Below are 19,894 nucleotides of genomic sequence, written 5' to 3' on the forward strand. Positions count from 1 at the left end.
GTCGTGTGGTACTTGACTGAAATGAGAAGGCTCACTGCTTATGAGTGCAAAGCCATTCCTGGGGAAATCAGAAGCAATTTTGCATTTTTTTTCAACATTAAAGCAATCTGGATTACATTAAGGGTGTAGAAATGACCGCGGCAAAAGTTTTACTGACTAGGATTTTATTTGTGGCATATATATATATATTCATTATACTTTAAAATAAAGTCTATATGCAGACAAAATCAACTCTTTAACAATTAATAGTATTTGCTTTTTCTTGTATAAAACACTGTTCATTACATCTGCCTATTCTCTGTGCTCTGCATTTCAGTCTTTTTATTTTACAACTGATGTCTCCTTTCACCATTATATTTTTATTCCAACACTAAAATACATTTGTTGTGTTTTATTGTCAAATTTGATTAGCTTACCTGCTGTTCAGTTCTGTGCTACCCTTCTTAACTTGGAAAGGTTGCCTCATAAGAATCTGCAAAACTAACTTGATAATCATCCTTTAAAAGTTCTAAAAATGTTCCTTTCGTCTAACTGCAATGAAAAGTTGTGAGAATGATGAGAGAGCGATGTTCCTGCTACAATTGCTATCTGTAAGTCTTATAAAGAGCCTCTCATTGATATAATGGGATATTATATCTCTATCATCTATTGCCTCAGCACATGGGCTTTTGGGACAAGAACATGTTTTTGTATTCTTAAAAGCCAAAACATTCTCTTAGTTGTCAAAAATCGTAGGTGACTTTTTTCCTCTTCATCAAAAATCAATTATTGCAAAACCACCACACGGCCATATCTGCCAACAGCATGACTATTTGCTGCGGTGAAAACAAATAAATAATCATATGAATCTTTATTAGCTTTTATAAAGAAAACAGAGCAAAATATCCCAAAGACATGTAGTGCCAGTAGACATCTTTTTTCACTCAGTCAAAACAAAAAGGCATAAACATTTCATGAATCCTTTGATTTTAGATGAATGGACAGAAATACCAGTCAACAGAAGCAACGTCAATAAATAAATTTGAGATAATCCTACAGCAACCAAAGCTCTATTTAGATATGCTTTGGAATATTTAATGCATCTAAATAAAGCAGCTCAGCTGTGTAGCAGAAAACTGATGCTGATGTAAGCTTTTCTGCTGGCACAGAACCAAAATGGCTGTCATTTTTGCTGGTCTGCTCAGTTTCTTTATTTAGGTGTTTCTTACACAAGATGCTGTTTTATGGGGTGGGGGGTTGACTTAAGAAAAAAAAATCCCTTCATGTCTAAATTGAGCTGTATAAGATGTTTGATTGTAACAAATGTTTTTGATCTACTCCCAGCTCTCAGCTCAACTGGAAAAGTTTTCCAGTGCTTGATTTATTTACCTGTGTTCATTTTGTGCTGGTTCTATTTAATCCAACTAAACTTCTTTTTGAGAATGCCATGTGCAACCATGATCAGTGTTTTGCCAATATTAAGAAATTCTGTCTACCTCTTTTTTTTTTTTTGCATTCATTACTTCATCGAAGAAACCAATTAATTTGGTTTCACTTGATTTATGCTTTTTACAAATGTGTTACCGATTTATCACTGCATTTTCTTCAACCTGTTTACATACTGATTGCTCTTGCTTTACTAATTGTTCTAGTTATTTGTCAGATATTGAAGTTAAAAAGTGGCCTATAATTCCTCTTCATTTTTCCTCAACCCTCACTTACTCTCTTGTTTTAAACTGTAATACAGTTTTAGCCTCTCAGTGGTTTCCAGAGGAAAAGAAACATTGATGGGTATTAAACTGTGCAGTAAGCAATAGCACAGCTAATAAAATCTAGCTCAATTAACCAATGACTTAATGGGCAAAGGAGAAAGTTCTGCTTAAAGAGGAGTAGTGAGGTCCCTTCCACCATCAGCTCACAAGTCCATATCCTCTCTTAATTCCTGTACCTCTTGTTCTCTTTGAGTGTGTATTTATCAGGGTGTGAGGGACAGTGAAGAAAAATGTTGTCAGTTGTTTGTTTAGTGTCTTCAGGTATGAATCAACTTTGATTAAAGTTCACTGCTTCAGCCAAGCTAGAGCTAGGACTACAACATCAGTGCTAAGGCTGTATAGCAAGAAATAGATGGCAATAGCCAAAAGTTATGTAATCTCTGGCTTAATGTGAGTGTCATAGTTTAACCACCTAAGGCCCACACAGCTGCTTGCTCACTGCTGTGGTGGAAGATAGGGGAGAAAACTGGAAAGGTAAAAGAGAAAACCCAAGGGTTGAGATAAAGACAGTTTAATGGAAAAGCTGCCCACCCCAAAAAAGTAAGGAATACTTCCTAAGAAATTGATTCCCCACTTCCCATGGGCAGGCAGATGTTTACTTAGACATCTCCAGGACAGCAGGGCACCATTAACATTGGCTATCACTCCAAATGTGCCTCGCTTCCTCCTTCTCCCACCAGCTGTATGTGCTGAGCATGCTGCCACAGGACATGGAATATCCCTTGGGCCACTTGGGGTCAGCTGTGCTGGCTGTGTTCCCTGCTGGTTCCGTGTGCACCCCCAGCCTCCTCACTAATGGGGTGGAGTGAGAACAAAAGGCCTTGATGCTGTGGAAGGATAGCTCAGCAATTGCTAAAACATCTCTTTGTTTTCAATACAGGCTTAGCTGGGCATGGTATCTAGACAAAACAAAGAACTGAAGGTAGATCTATAAACCAACAGACAGTTCAGTGGGCTCCTGATTCTCAATGTACAGTCACAGAAAAACAAAACACAGTAATGAGAAATAATGGTAAATAGGAACAAAGAAGTTATGTGGCATTGATGAGGCTAGTATTGGAATACTGTATTCAGCTTTGGCAACTGTTTTTGGTGGAGATGGGAGTTGGGAACTGGAGGGGGTAAAGAAAAGATCCACAGAAGGAAAAACCTTTGTATGACAGAGATGGTTTGGCTTGAAAAAGACTGCAGTGTTATGATTTCAGTGCATTGATACAATTCCTGTGAGTTAGATAAAGAGTACCGAATAATGCCTTTATTTATTTATTATTTGCTTAATATATTATAATAAGCAAATAATAAATGATTCTATGAATATATATATATAATAAATAATAAAATATAAATATATTTTAGTTAGTTAGTTAGTTAGTTAGTTAGTTACTAGTTTTTTAAAAATGCAAAATTATTTTTTAAAACTGAAGGTGAACAATAACAGGAAATAGATTACTAAAAGAAGCAATGAATTCTCTAGCTCTGGATGTTCTCAGAAATATCTTTATAGAGAGCTTGAATCAGTTCCAATCCACTGAGTTCAATATGGACTTGTGATGGCTTCTTATATGTTAGACTATATGACTGAACAGTTTCTTCTGACATTAATTTCAAGGATTCTTGACCCTTTCTCCAATGAAGAAATATCTCAGTTCTCTTACCAAAACACTCTGATGCCAATTATTGCTCACAGCAATGCCGTCTTCATCAAGGTCTACAGGCCGTGTTATTGCAGCTTCTTACATTTGTTGCAGAGGACAACAAGGGATCACTTTTAGGTCATCACTGTGGGGATCATGATTCATTTAAACTAGAAAAGTATTTAAAATTTTTTAATCTGACATCCATTCCTGAGAGTTGGTCATTTTGCAAACGAGAAATACGCAAATCCCACTGACAAATTTTGACTCATTTGTTTTAATGAACTGATGAACGTCAGCTCCTTCAGCCAATAGGGACTGCTCTTCCTACACAAATATGTGATATTTTATTATCATTATCATCTCCAGATAATGCTAATTACACTGGAATAAAATGGGTGAGAATCTTTATTATTGCTATTAGCAGAGAAGTTTAGCAGAATGTAATTCACAGGTACTCAGAGTACCTAGTAAATAGATTCTAAATGAAACAAACTCAGTCTTTACATTAATTTTAATGGAAAAAATATGAAACAAAGATCAGATCTGCTGGGAAAATAGGCAACCTTTTAAATTAATGTTCCCTGAGCCACAGTTAATTTAGATTTAATAGGACAGTTAGTGTATGTTTTATGAATACTGATTATTAAACACTCACCAAGGATTAAAAGTTATGTAATTGATTCATAACAGTGAAATTGATATGGACCTATTGCATTGCCATAATACTCTACAAATATGTTTTAGTATGTAGCTGCTATTTGTTTAAAATGTAATAACTGTTTAATAAAGTTTAAATTAATACTTGAATCTCAATTGCCTACAAGACACAATTTGAAGTATGTTTACTATGCTGTGTTATCATGATAAAATCACGTTGTTAATAAATAAAAAATAAAAAAAAAAAGGCAAGCAGTCTGAGGGGCCTGCTTGAACAAAGTTTTCCCTGGATAGTTTCACTGACAAATCTCCCATGGAAGTGCCTAGATGTCAGGATGATTAAGTACTCAAAGAGCAGTATCCAGAAATTTTGCTGATGTTGACATCAAAATACATTGTTTTCTCCACTTCTTCCTGTCTTGGGAAGAAAACCTTTAATGATGTATTAATTGCTATTTATTATTATGCTTCCTATTGCTTTAATTTTTATGCCTTGTGATCGTTTATCAGAACTATAAATAATCCTATGGATAAAACGTACTGGGACAAAAGATCAGTACAAGTCTCATTGCAGATTGTTCAGACTGTAGTTTTATTTAGAAATTGAGGGTGCCACATAGATCACTTCTTTGATGATACAGCTCTGCAACCTGACAGGCAGCTAAAACCTACTGCTGTGGCTCCACCTGCTGAAAGGTATGGGTTTGAGTTCCGAAGGAGTGCCACAGTGAGGCACGGTGCTTCTCCCATCCACTAACTGCTTCTTTTGCATCTCTGTGTGGTAGGCTGTACCATGTGTCTGTCTGTGTGCCACACACAGTGTACATCCATCTTGGGTACTGGACAGCAAGGATGCCAACCTCTGTTTCACAGGCAACATCTTACCTATTGTCATCAGTGTGCCCGTGGCTCCTGCTCCATCGCTGCGGGTACACCTGTGAGTCCAGGGGAGCTTATTATCATCCTCCCTTTCTGCTTTTCTGACTATTGCCCAGGCCTGGCTCAGTCCAGCAGTATATTGTCTGAGCTACAGTCCTGTGGGACTCAGTTGCCACTTGCCTCTGGCCAGTTTAGTCTTTATTTTTGTTATCACAATAGAATTTTCCCTCCTGTTTTTCCATCTAAGTTTTCTCCCTGAGTTCAAAATATCATGCAGGGAAGAAAAAGAGAATCTCTTGCTTCAGGCAATATTATACAGCCAATAAATTTGGGACTTTTCTACGGCTAATGTTCTGTAAAATCTAGAAAAAATTTGGGAATGAAGGAAGTACTTCAAACTATTCCTCTTAAGGAAGCTTAACTTCTGAACCATTTGAATTGCTTAAGCATCGGACAGCTTTTCTTTCATATGCATTATTCACATAAAAGTGATACCCATCCATCTACCTAGCCATAACCACCACCACCTTAGAACACCATCACCCTCTTTTAAGCCATAAGCACTGGTATGTTAGTAATGAAGTAGTCCAGGTTTTGTTCTCCTTATAATTTTTCCTCACAAGTCTGAGTGTTTGAAACCTACCTACATTATAACCTCTATTGAAGTATATAACAAAGTATGACAAAGAGTAAAAGGAAAACTATTTTATTTCCATTTTTATTAGCAGATTATTGCTTAGAAACCTGTAAGTACGTTATTGCTAAGTAATGTCCCTAACAGATGAAAATATTTCAAAAGGGACTGGAATGACCATTACACATTTTAGAAAATTTTTAATGCTTGGTTCTATGAGAACTATATTGACCTCTTCCTCTTCCATGCAAATATATATTTTTATAGCTTTATTTTTTGTGAGGAATTATGTAAGATATATAGAAAGTCAAAGTGTTTCAAAATTATATGAAACAATTATTTGAAGGCTAAATACACAACAAGTGCTAATGGAATTTTTATGTTAAGAAAAGAAACCTTGTACAACATATTTTACATATTTTTGAGCTGTTCACATTGCTTTCTAAAATTATGGGATGGAACTGTATTTCAAAGCCAGTGCTCCATCTACAATTAAAGGCTAAAACAGCAGAAGAGGAGTGAGATCCCTGTATGAGTCTGCTGAATCCAGACAGAATGGGTTTTTTCCTTCAGTCATGGCAAAGAAAATGAAAATCAAGCATGAAAATATTCAAGAACTGACTGTCCTTTCCACAGAAGTGAATCTGGTGGTATTTCAAGTTCTAATAAACAAAATTTCAGTGTATAATTCTAACTTAATTTGAGATTATTGCCAGCCAAACCCAGAGATCTCTAAATAAGCAGCCTGGAGAGCATTCTTCTTTTAAGCATTTCAAAAAAGTTTTCCATAAGAAGTATACAAACTAAATCAATGAATGTTTGGTATTTTGCCGAAGTATTGGTGAAATATGTCTGCTTAAAGAGCAACCAGCTAAAGGGAAATAATGTTCCTCCTCAGATTCCCAAGAGAGGCTAAAAACTGCATTTTCCCCATTACACTGCTAAAGCTGAAGGTCTCTGACCCTTGACTGCTGCAAACTGGGGAGAGTGGCTGCAGAGAATATCTCTGTGTCTGAGAACAAATGGAGAATGTCCAGCATGGAAAACATTAGCCAAGCATCCGGGAATACCTGTGTAATTCACACAGCAGAGCTTGGGGTAACTCAGTGCACAGGCTGACAGAGGCAGGGGTGCAGTACTACAACCTGCAGCTGTGTAAGTAGTTCTACAAAGGTGACTCTGTGCCTGTTTAGATTTAGTGATTACCGACAGCAAGCCAGCATGTGTCAGCAGTTATCATCACCTCCCTGTACTTGGAATATCAAATAACCACAGTATTGCAGACATAGTTGAGGGCAACTAAATGCTTCCTCTTTCTTGACAATTGCTGTAGCAAACAAAATGTAACTGATGATATCCCAATCCATGAAATGTGCTTGGTAAAAAAACCTCTGTGGCAGTGAGAAAAAAACCCCAGAAGATATGAAGGTAGATGTAGCCTGGAAGTCCCTTGAGAGAAGAATTAGAGAGTAACTGTTACAGTGAAGGTGATGATAGCCCAGAAAAATGTGCAGGGATGTAAATAACAGATGATTTAAAAAAAAAGAGTAAGCAAAGAAAAGAATCAGAATGAAAGACAGACATAATGTAAAAGTTCCTATTTATCTCTTTGACCGGAGGACAAATGAAGAACTTGAAATGCTGCCAAGGCTACTTTTGTTTACACATAATCACCAATAAGAATTTAGTTGCTTTGCCCTCTTTCCCACACCCTTCTTCTTATATATACTGGATAGAAAAAGTTACTAATTAGTAGACTAAAAAGAAGGGTGGAAAAATTGTCCATTTCTGTGGTTTTCCTTCCCTTCATAAAATTTGCCATTAGTACATTCAATTTTGAAAAGTCATTTAAAGTGAATGTACTAGTGGCAAATTTTATGGAGGGAAAAGAAACCACAGAACTGGACAAAATGTGCTTGTTGGCAATGCGAAAGCAAAGCACATTCAAAAAAGTTCAAATTACATGGCTCACTGAAAAGAAAGCATCACCAGCACCAACAACATCACCAACACTGGTGGAGAATGAGGGGATTGAAGGGAAGAAAGTTTGGAGATTTTTCAGTGCAGAAAAAGAAGCAAGAATTGCAGAAAGAAGTGATATTTTAAAGCAGCTGCTACCCCAGGTATAGCCAGTAAGCTTTGGGAACAACTTGCTTTCTTCTTTGTATCTATATCAGCTATTATAACAAAAGGTATTTCCTCCTCCTACAAACCTTGTCTTTCTTGAAGTTACCTAGGATAGCATACTTTGATGCCCAGGTGGGAGGTTTCACTCTCTTCCCACCTGCTCTTCAGCTCTGATGTTCTTTTAACTCTTGCCTGTCTTGACTCAACTCAATAACTTGGCAGAAAACAAATCACAAAAAAACTTTGTTGTTAAATTGGTTTGTTAAACAATCAGGTAACTACAGCACATGGAGCAAGAGTGAGGGCATATATCCTAAAGGTAAAGGTAGTTGGAAAGGTAGAAGCTACAGGACTTCCTGGTTTTTGAAGCAACTATACTATGTAGCTTTGTTCTTATATCCTTAGACCACAACAACTACAATGAAAGTAGTGACTTAATAAACTTGACAAAGGTATGCTGCAGTTCAAAAAACCCCAAATCCTCACATGAAATTTGTTAAGTGACTCCTGTGGGACATATGTTTTGGATTAAGGGCTTTCCTGAGTTAATGTAAGAAAAACATTTTCAAATATTTGGCACAGAATGGAAGTTGCAGTAATTTTCATGAAAGAGGAAAGATGAAGGGACAAGGATAAGCCTTCAAGAAGAGACTTGTGCTTGAGGCCTTCAAGCTTTTTGAAAACAGGTGAAGAATAGTGGAAGTAGAGTCACTACAGAAGTCGTCAAACTAAGAAGAAAAATCAACAGAGTGCAAGACTTGTAGGTTTCCACAGTAGCAGTTTGAACAGAGGCAAAATTTAAAATCCTAATTTTGCAACTGGCATCCATAGCAAGATATCTTAGTAGGAGTGGTTTCAGCAGAGATGAAAGAACAGAGAAAATAGTTCAGAAACATCAAGGGCAATTAACACACAAATCTGTACATTAGAAAGGAATTGGACATGACATTAAGATGAAAAGAAGTACAAGAAATTTTTCTCTTCAGGACTTTAGGAAAATGGAATATTACAATGGGCTGTGATCACAGACACCAGAAGCAACAATTCACATTTCTATCATCATCATCTTTAGATTATGTGACCACATGGATCATCTCACTGATACAACTGATCAAAACATGCATTGAAACAAACACAAGACAAGGCTGAGAAGGAAGTAACTTGAGAAAAACACAAGAGTATTTCTTTCAGTAGCAGTGAAGTGCAATCTCTTGATTAGCTATGCTGAAACTGTGGTGATGCCAAACCAAAATGCAGGTTGAATCAATGGTCTGAACTGCCCCCACTGCCAGAAGAGGCAGTTCTATGCCCTATCTCCATGCTGATCCACTACCCAGCACAAGCTTTTTATGTGGCTATGCAGAGAATTGGGTCATGTTATTGATGCAGGTAAAAATTCTGGGAAGAAGGTAGCCAAAGGGAAGAACTGTTTAACCCAGCACTACTTCAGAGGGAAAAGATATCTTGGGCCATGGTTTGATTTAGTTAATCCAGCTTTACAACTCCTGGTGCCAGATCAAAAATGATAAACTTCTATGATAAAAAGCACCTATCCAATGCAGATTAACAGTATAAATTGAATTTGTTTAAAACAGAGCCCAAAATGAAAGAATTTTCTGTACACTGGTGAATTTCGTGCTAATTAGACCTCTCTTCTCTTGCAGTTAGTATAACTGCAGCATAAGAGCAAAAAAGCATTGTCAACTTTGCATTTTGTGTCTGACCTAATTTAGTTGAAGTGTAATAGTGGCCTCACATCTCACCCAGATCAGGTTGGTCCTGTTGAGTGACTCAGTGGCACACAAACATCATATTAAAGCTCAGGGACCAGCATCTTCTTTGCACTCTGGTCAACAATTTCAGTACTTAGAACATGTTTCATCTTCATTTGTACGAGGACACAGAGTCTAGGAGTAAAGGGCGATTGTGAAATTTTTACTGTAATCTTGTTCCTTTTGCTCCAATCCACAATTCCATGACTTGCCAGAATCTTTTGTTAGGTTACATTTAAAATTGAGTTACAGTCTGAGTGTTCAGCATTATTCAAGGACATCTTAGGTTAGAGATTTCGTAAGACTCATTTTGGCAGCTGTTACTGACAATATCTAAAATGACGTTTCTGTGTAATAGCAGGTAGTTTGCAGGGTGCCATTTGCCAGTTCTCTTCTCAAAGGATGGGGCACTCTGAGCTCTTGGTTAGTTACCAGAACTTCCTTTGGGTTCTGCAAAATCTGTCTTAAAATTTTTAAACTATATCCTGCCACTTGTAATTTCATTGTTAGGCAACAGTTATGTTATTATCCTCACACCTACCAGAAGCAAAGAACATACTGAGAATTTCAGCTGTCATTGGCACGAAAGTGTTCGTGCCTGGCTGTCCTGGCTGCAGAGAAGTGTGACAACATGACCTAATTACACTCCGGAAAGTAGTTTCAAGTGTGCCACGAAAACACACATTGTAGGTAGGTGGGATTTGGTGTGTGTCTGTGTGATTGGGTTTTTTAATAGGTGAGATAAATTATATTCAAATAACTTTTGGCTATCAAGTGCAAATAACTGGTTACCTCATCTTACAGGGCCAATTTGAGGAAAAATGTTTTTTTAAGTATTATTTACTTGGCGTTATGAATTTTGAAGCCATTCAGCACCTAGGCAGGGGATTATCTTTCCTCCATAAAGCAAGAACAGCAACAGTCCTCCTTGTAAGACTGAAGAACTGGAGCAGGAAGGCAAGAGCCAAGTCATGGAAGCAAAGGAGAGGGAAACCAAAGCGATTTATCGAGGAGGACGGGTCTCACGGAGAGTCACAGGGCCTCAGAGATCCGCAGCAAGCCAGAGCACCCAGGCGGTGCCCATGAGGGCACGGGCGCCACACAAGCTCCCCCAGCCCGGCGCCCCCGGCCGCGACCCCCGCCCAGCGCCACGCATGCGCAGGGGCACGGCAGCCACCGCGGCGCTTGCGCAGTGGGGCCGCGGCCCGGCGGGCGCGCTTGGTGCCGCGGGGTCCGGCCCCGGCGGGAGGCGGCGCTGCTGCCGCCGTGCTCGGCCCGACCCGCGCCACACAAAGGCGGCCGCGGCCGCCACGGCTCCCGCCTGCCCGCCGCTCCCTCGGCACCGCATGGCGGCGGCACCGCCCCCGCGGGGCTAGGCCAGGGCGGACCGGAGCCCCCTTCTTCCCGCCCTCCCGCCGGCCTTTCCCGGCCGGCCTGTCCGTCGCCGGGAGGAGCGGAGCAGGGTCCTGCGCGGCCCCGCCATGCTGCCCCCCGGCCGCCGCGCTCTCTGCCGCCCGCCGCGCCGCCGCCGCCGCCCGGCGCGGCTCGTGCCCGCGCTGCTGCTGCTGGCGGTGCTGGGCGGCGGCGGTGCCGCGCTGCCCCCGGGCTGCAAGTACGACGGGCGTCCCAAGAGCGCCGGCAAAGCGGCGGCCGGCGGCCCGGCGGAGGTGAAGGTAGTTTGTAGCAACCTGGAGCTCGCTCAGGTCCTGCCTCCCGAGGCGCTGCCCAACCGCACGGTCACCCTGTGAGTACCGTCCCCGCGTGGGGGGTGGGCAGCCTCTGCGCGACGTGGACGGGGCGGAGGGGGAGTGGGAGCGCCGGTCTGAGGTAAAATGGGATGAGCTGGGGGGGAGTGGGAGCGTAGGTGACTCCCCTCTACTGCTGGAGAAAGCCCCGGGAGCGGATGTACTTTTCATGTTTTCCGGTAGTTTCCCGGGGTGATCATTTTTGAAGGGGGCGAAGTGTCCCGTAACTCACTGGGGGGAGGCACCGTCCCGTGGAGCTCTCCCCACGGAACAGCATCCCCAGCTCTCCCTCCTTCATCCCTTAGCAGGCGGGCTGTTTTTGTGCGGAGGCAATTCCTGGTTATCCATATGAATAACAAGTTTCAAACAGGCTATGCAACTTAATCCAAAGTAAAAAATATGTTGCCACTTACTTTAGACATAAGTGTGCACGTGTAAAGAGAGGCTTTGCAAGTTGTTTTCCTTCCTGGGACATGATTCTAGCAAAGAAGTTCATAGAATGGTTTGGAATGGAAGGGAGAATCTCCATCCTCTGGCATGGGTAAGATCGCTCAGCTCTGGATCTCACCAGTGAGTGGTCCCAGAAGTGAAACCCTTTCCCTTTCTTTAGAGAGGCTTATTGTGCCTGTGCTGCCATGGGAAGACTCAAGTGCAACCAAGTTGTGTGCAAGAAAGTCAGTGAAAAGTATATATTTGAAGATATTTGTGTACTCAACTGGAAATCGCAGGTTTGAAAGATCTACCAGTAACCTGACATTTAAAAAGAACAGAATGTGCTGTCATGAGAACCACAACCTGCTGCTTTTGTGAGCCCTGACAGCACTGAAACACCAAGGAATGGTGTTCTTCCAGAAGTCTTGGTGAGGTGTGAACTCAGCAGATGCATGGGCCTAGACCTGTGAGAAAAAGGGAAAGCAAAAAATGGGAGCTAAATAAGGCTAAAGTAGTTGTTCTTAATTGAATGTCTGCAAGGGTTCAGACAATATTTCTAAATTACTTGTGAGAAATGGTTATAGATGTTCCTACTTGAAGTTTCTGAAGTAGAAAACAAGGCAAAAAGTAGAAGTGACAGTAGTTTGATCAGCAAATCTCTTTTAGTCTTTGTTAGCCTCAAATGCTTTGCAGCTGATTAAATGTTATGAGTATGGTATTATCCATAAAATTTTTGATATAAGTAGATGTTAGTATGGTTGATATGCTGAAGTTCACTGTGGGGTTCTTTTGGTTCAAAAAACTTGAATCACAGCTATGATTGCTGTGAAAGACAAACAGATACCAAACACAGTAGCCTTGCTGTGAGTGGATCTTTGTTCATTATTGTAGTGACAGAAGAATTTGGAAGAATGGTTCATCTTTCATCTTGATTTTCATACTCCTTCAATATCTAGAGCATATCTTCATACACTAATTAGTAGCTTTCAATTAACCAGCCTTTGAAGTTCATAACAACTTCTGAAATATTTTTCTGATTTGAACTTTTTAGTAGACATAGCAAGAAACAATGTCAGTTTTTCATTGTTATTTTTAGGAAATATCATAACTGTGTTGATACAATTTAATGAACATACACTTCAAAATTTTGCTTAAATATAAAGCAAGGATTATTAAACCAATTACCTTTTTTCCCCAAACCTAGCTGTTGTGCTCAGGTTCAGAATCTTGCATGTCTGTTGACTCTTGAGGCATGGCTTTCCATTCTCAGGTTTTGTTTTGTTGTGGGTTTTTTTGTTTTGTTTGTTTGTTTTAATTATTTTTACCAAATCCATGTTAACCTAGTTTGAAAGTGTTGATGATGTGTAGGTTTTGTCATCAAATGCCACTTCTCTAACATGTTGATTAGTAGTGCCGGGATTAATTGTTACCTAATCTTTTGCCAAAAAAGATGGTTTTTTTTCCCCAAGCTGATACTTAAAGTTGCAGCACTTGGTGAACAGTTGTCTGATTAGAGTCAAACTGCCCTGAGTTATCTTGATTCTTGTGGAATTCATCTATTAAGATAAGTACTACTTCTATTAGATCTTTTTGGATTATTGGATCACTGCAGAGATATGTAGCTGAAAATAGATCACTTTTGTGTATATCAGCTGCATTTTAATTCAGTTAATTTTCTTTTATATTGGCTCTATTTTGCACAAACCAGTTTTAAATACAATGACCTATATAGCTTTATATAACAACTTCTTTTTTGAATGAGTTAGGAATGATGCAAATGAAGTGATTATATGCATTTTGGAAATACTGATTCCTTCCTTATCACTGGTCAAGTTCTTAGATTTTCAGTAGATTAGCTACTGTGCCTTTAGCATTTACCATTTCTTTTTTTCCCCAGTGAAATACTTTTGAGGACAATAGTCTGTAGAAAGTGAGAAAATAAGTGAGAAATAGTGGAAATTAGGATAAGTGAGTAGCATCTGAGGATGCTGGCCAGGTTCCTTCATTCTTCAACACCATTGTAATTAGTGGTTAATGATGATACAAGTTGGGCAAGGTCACTTAATTTATGAGTTGGGCAAGGTCATGTAATTTGTTTTTGCCACAAAACATGTTATTGACCCAGTAATTTAGGTCAGTATGATGAGAATCTTCAGGCAATTCAGAAGAAACATCCTAATTTAATTTCAACTGGTAAGAGATAAAGTAAGTTTGTTTCATGACTGAGGAAGAAAAGCAGACATGGTTGTTTCATGATTGAGGAAGAAAAGCAGATGCGGGAAGAGGACTATTAAAGTATGGAAACGTGGAGAGTAAGTAATGTGTAGGATTTCTGGCAGTACTGTAAATTGGTTTTCCTTTACGATCCTGGTAGAGCTAGCTGTTGCTTTATGGGGTGCTTAGGTCAAATTCCAAGGTGAATTCAGGTTCATTTATTGTTAAGGAAGAGACTTTTTTCTTAGCATTTTATAATAACAGCTGATTTGGATGCAAATGAAGGGTGTAGCTACACGAACACCATCGATTGCTTTGATGTTTGTAGGTTAAGCAGACAGATGAGATGCTTTTGGTTTGAATTGCAGTCAAGAATTGCATTTCTGGATCAGGAGGCTTACTGCTCTGCAAACAAGTTTGTGTAAGCACATATCCTCATAGGAACATAGGAGTATCAGTGTTTGCACTTAAAAAAAGTGTTAGGATTTACAAGCCAGAGCATTTGCCTGGGTTAATGTTCAGAGCTTTTCAAAGATATATTTAACTGGACTGCTGTTAGGAAACATCTTAAAATGTTACAGCTTTCATCCAGCTCCTAAATAAAATCACATCAAACTACATCCATTAAGAAGCTCATATGCATACTTACTTGGACTTCCAAATATCTGTGCAATTTTTCTATTTATGACATAAATTTAAATTTCAGAAGTTTCAAAGCAAAGCGTCACTGATATTGCAAGAAGCCATTTGTATTGCACTGTTATTACATTGTGTCTGAGTCATGTAATTTTAATATCCTCTGTGGAAGTTTCTCTCTTTTAAAGTGCATTTCTGTTTACTAGCTTGATGTTACTCTTGATAGTTGTTGGTTTGGGTTTGGTTTTTTTTGTTGTAATAGTCAGTTTTAGACTGTTGAAGTGCTCAGTACTAGTAATTTGTGCAGTGATAACATTTTTGAAGGTACGAGGTACTAATAATCCCCATTAAAATATAAAACTTAACATTTTCTTTGACCAGTGGATACACAGGCTCTGCAAAATGCATCTTACCTATGAACACAAGGCAGTACAGAGATAATACTTGAGAACCCTAGCCACAATGTACTAATTCACAAGTACATGTACATGCCTCTTTATCAGTGACATCTGACTCCTAAAAATCCTTAGTGTGTAATTTAATGATAGGCTTGTGTTCATACTTCTATCAGATTTTGTGTGTCTTTTACCTTGTTGAGAAGAGAACCAATTTTGTGCTTTTCTGTATGTACTTTTCCAACATGAATTCATTGCTGTGAGCTTGTTAAAGGATATTGAGTACATGTAATATTCTCTTATTATATACACTTTTGTATGTATTTGAGTATTGCAAGAAAATTCTGATGTTACAATATGAACAGTTTTCTTCTAAATTACAATATTTAGTTCTATTGGAAAAATTATTCAGCTTTGGAAGACATCATGTTGCATGGTTTATGTGTTCACTGGGATACACTGTCAAGATTGAATAGTGTTTTCCTATTCCATGAAGTGCGGCAGTAATGACTTTAACATACATGGTGGTTTTGTAACTGGCAATAGTCTTCATACAGTCTTGTATTCAGTTATTATATTGATTCATATTTCTGTTTAATAAAAAAAAAATACTCTTTTGTGTAAGCATTTTAAAATTCTTTTGTGTGCCTTTCTCAGTGAGATTATTTTACTTTTGATTAAACACGTGAGATAATTAGAAATATGGCTACTGTACCACAGATAGAACTGTAGCAGTTGTTACAAGCCTGGGGCTCAGGTTTTGCATCAGCTATGTATTGGTTACTGTTGAGTTGAAAATAAGGGAGAAGGACAGAGCTAAGTTCTGCATAATTCTGGAGAGCAAATTTAAGTTTTTGTAGTGGAACTTTTTTTTTAGTTCTCAGATTTACATATTAATGTAAAATTGCCCAAACCTTTGTTCTTAAGTAGATACCCATTTAAGCAATGCTCGTCCTGTGTTCAGGAGAGCCCTTCAATTAGCCCTAAAGTGACTATTAAATGTTGAATGTGTTATGCTATTTCTAGCCTCAAGAAGACAGGTTTGAATCTTCATAATTAATACTTTTTTATTTTATTTTTGTCTTTTATTGATCAGTAGTATTCCTGGGTTTGCTTCAGAACTGCAAAATACTGAAATTTTTGTTTTTATTTAATGCCAAGAGTAAAAGAATTGAACTAGAATTTGTGCTGCAGTGATGAAGAACTAATAAATTCTTATGTCTCTATGCTTGCAGTTTGCTCATGTTTCAGAGGTTATTTTTGTAATTTAAAACAACTATGGAGCTGCAAGTTTAGATTTTTCAGAATTTTATGGTTCCCATATGTACTTTGCATGGGCCAGATATGTTGCAGGTTCATGGATTTGTCATTACTGCCTTATATAGTCTATCTTCACCATTACAGTCTACAATTTTTGAATCTGCTCTAAGTGCATTTTTTGTACTGCTAGTTAATCCATGAAGATTAAAAACAGTTGAGCATTTATTTTCACCTGTGATAATAAACTGTTTAAGAACGTTACATAAAGTATGTTTTTGCGAGTTTTGCTTTCTGGAGTTAGATAAATAATGAATTAAATTTATTTTTAAAAATTAAATAATCTATAAAATGTCTCTAGTTTTTACCTAGTAAATAGCTGAGAATTTAATTTTCCCCTTGTATTCACTGTTTGGGTGTTTAGCAATGAAAACTGCAATGCATTGTTGCTCTAGAGTGCTAGAGATCATATCCAGTACTAATTACTGTTTACGTGGATCTCTGTGTTGTGGCTGAGGATTGCTGTGTTGTGGCCGATCCTTGTGCACTGCTGCAGGGCATGTCCAGTGGTGGCTGTTCCACAGATCTCCAGGCTGCCCTGGGGCCAGGCAGATGCCAGGGCACTGCAGTGCAGAGCTTTTGGGTCCCCAGGGAGCAGATCGCCTACTTTGGTTGTGTGTTTGATCCAAGCTGGTTATCCAGTTTTGGCTGGGCTGCAGTGTTTTCACTTCTGGAGTAGGAAGTGACCTTTTTGGTAAGACAGACCAAAAGCTTTTTGAGGGGAGGGAAGATACCCAAACAGAACAGATTCAGACTGATTAAAGATGTTTAAGAAATAGGTAGCTTAATTCCACAGTTCTTTCTGCACTGGACAGTGTGTTCTAGGATTCATCCAGACTCCAGGTGGCTGAGGGTATGCTGTCTTCAGGTGTTTTGTCTAAAAGTACAATCTGTGCCCTCTGCTATGTCACTTCAGTCTAGGGAAAGAAGGTGCTTTGAGGTAGGGGGAGGGAGGTTAGAGTCTAGAGTGAATAAATGCAGAAGGATTGGATTAAGAGGTGGAGGCTGTTGCTGGGAGTTGGGATGGAAGTGTGGGTTTCTTTGAATTGATATGTTAGTTATGGAGGTGGGAAACCAGAAAACTTGAGAGAATGAAGGCAGAGCAAATAAGGTACTGAAGACCGAGTGTAAACTGGCTTGATGTGGGATCAGCAACATTCTTGGAAATTCAGCAGCTACCCCTGAAATCACTAGACATGACTGACTTCTCTATGCCGATAAGAAGAGATGGGTCACATGAGGAATGGTAGTGGTATAACACAGTCCAGGAAAGTTGTTCTGGTGATGTCCACGTGATGTGCTGTTTCTGTCCGATACAAGAGCTCCTTACTAGCTTTCCCATGTTGTTGTAGAGTATGTTTTACCTTGAAACTGAGCATCAGGCAGAGTTTTTGCAAGTTATGCTTAGGTTTCTAAAAGTGTCCTGTCAGACATTCTGGAAAACTTATTCCTATACTCGGACTGTTGTTTCAGGATAGCAGCCTCTGGTGTTAATATGAAGAATTTTAAGCAATTATTTTAATTTGTCTGCTGATTGACTCATTGATGTTTCTAAGGGTTGCAGTGACCTGACTTACTGCTGTGAGCTGCAGATCCCCTTCAACGTTCTCTTCCTGCTTCTGACACAGGATGATAAGATGCAAGGGCTGAGGAGAGAAGATCTCTCACTCTGTGTAGGGAATGTTGCCTCAGCATCCAGCTGTCGGTAAAACTGTAGCCTAAACTGGAGCTGGTGTGTTAATACCTTCACCTCCCAGTCTGTCGCTGAGTGGAGGTTTGTGGGTTTTTTCCCTCCCCTCCCTGGCTGCAGTACTAGTATTTGTCTGGCTCCATGCCTAGTCAGTTCAGGGAGCTAAGCTATCCAAAAACTGTTTACTTCTGTAGGATTAGGATATAAATTTTTGTAAATGTATCTTTGTGTGCCAGCAGCTGACAGGAAGTGCTTGTTAACATGTCTAGACAAAGCACTTTCATAGAGAGCAGGTACACCTGGTAGGAAATGTGAATACATGTGAGACTGGGTGTGACAGTCTATGTTCTAATTAGTATGACTGTGATATGACACAGAGAATTTATTAATTTGTTTGCCATAGCAGCTAAAGTTAGAAGTGGCTGGCAAGGCATCCATGTGTGGTATTTTGTGTGAAGCAAATTATTCTTGCATGTATGGATGGATTTTTTGGGGGTCAGGTGAATTTGCACTGAACTGCAAATCAGCGGTAGTCCTATAAAGTATACAGCTGGTGGCTAAGTGGGAAAATCAGGAGGGAGCAGAAGTTAGTAAACCAAGACAGTTATTACAGAAAAAGTTGATAATGGTATCTTAGCGTAATGCAGGTGATACAGATCTAACCAGTGGGGAGAAAACTTGGAGGAAGCTTTCTAGAATGAAGTGGTCACAAGGGTTAGACTTCCAGTGCTTTCTATTTGCTTTAGAAATGGCAACACAGAGTTAATGTTGTAAAAAATAGGGTGTAGCTGTGCCCTCTGAATTTTCTCCTTGGTAGGCTTTTGAACCTGGCATGAGTACAAGAAAGAGAACAAAATTTAGTTGCTAATTTTGTAATTTTCCAAGAATTCATTTTGAAATTAGTATGATTTTCAGCAACGCTGCTGCTCATTCTCGCATTCTGTTTTGCCCCTCTGTTCGGTCCTTTTCTAAGGTGATTTTTGTTTGGTACTTTTACATAGAGAACTTGATGTGTTGCTCCAGTGATTGGCACTGTATTTCACTAGAAATAATTTCTGTCCTTAAGAACAGTTTGTTTTTAATGAAAAGCAATAAATAAAGCATGTAGCTGCATATTGAATATCAAGAAAAAAATTCTTTAATGGCACTGCATAGTGATCATCGCTACTTGAATGATCTAGGGATTCTGTAGGAAAAATAAAGATTCCTCATTAAATTATATAAATTTAGCACATTACCAGTTTAAAATGGAGCAGTATAAGTAGACACAGTTTTAATTCTGTAATTTCATTACTTCTGAGAGGTTTAGTTTACAATTTTAATATAGTTTAATATGCATTATAATGAAATATTCCAGGAAATCTTTTGTCTGTTGCAAACTTCTATTTTGCAAATGTTTCATTGCTAAGCTTCCTTAATTATAATGTTTTTGTTGAATTGGAAAATACTGTCTCCTTTTGTTAGAGTTTTGAAATTATTAGTAGGTCTTTCTTTGTATAAAGCTTATGGAGTGCTTTCATTTCAGAGTTACTATTAAGCAAGTACTGTTTGTGTTCTGTTCAGTCTAGGTTTCAAGGTTTCTTTCGCTTTGATACCAGTAACTCACGAGAAGGCAAAATACTGACTGTTGTAAAATACTGGGTTTATATCCTTGTTAAGTCACAGTTTCTGCAAGATAAACTTTAAGAAATGTGTTTCTTTTTTCCATGTTCACGGCTTTCAGGAGAAAGCATTTTTCTTGGTTGTGTACAGATGGTTATTTTAGTCTGACTCTTGGTGGTGGCCACTTTCCCAGTTCTTAGAGTATGCAGTCACCATGAATTGATCTGATTTATTATCTATTTCCTGGCTCTCCATTTGAGTCTTTTAAAATGTGTTTTGGAGGCTACTTCACTGTTCAGCAAACAGTTACACTTCATACAGGCCTCATACAGGCTTCTTGGTGGTCATTTTGACTATTTGGTAATAGTGTTAATGGATGTGTGTGTGTTTTAATAGTATTCTCTGG

The 19,894-nt window shown here is 38.9% G+C and overlaps 1 protein-coding gene across 1 annotated transcript in view; it reads left to right on the forward strand.

Moving 5' to 3' along the window:
* Window positions 1–10,750: 10,750 nt before the first annotated feature.
* ADGRA3 (adhesion G protein-coupled receptor A3) overlaps window positions 10,751–19,894 on the forward strand; it is a 54,895-nt gene continuing 45,751 nt past the window's right edge. The window contains exon 1 of the mRNA XM_059845079.1: window positions 10,751–11,201. Within this exon, the coding sequence (XP_059701062.1) occupies window positions 10,939–11,201 (263 nt within the window). The 5' untranslated portion in view covers window positions 10,751–10,938. The remainder of the gene's footprint in view (window positions 11,202–19,894) is intronic.

The sequence above is a fragment of the Haemorhous mexicanus genome, chromosome 4, assembly GCF_027477595.1.
Source record: "Haemorhous mexicanus isolate bHaeMex1 chromosome 4, bHaeMex1.pri, whole genome shotgun sequence".
Lineage (NCBI taxonomy): Eukaryota > Metazoa > Chordata > Aves > Passeriformes > Fringillidae > Haemorhous > Haemorhous mexicanus.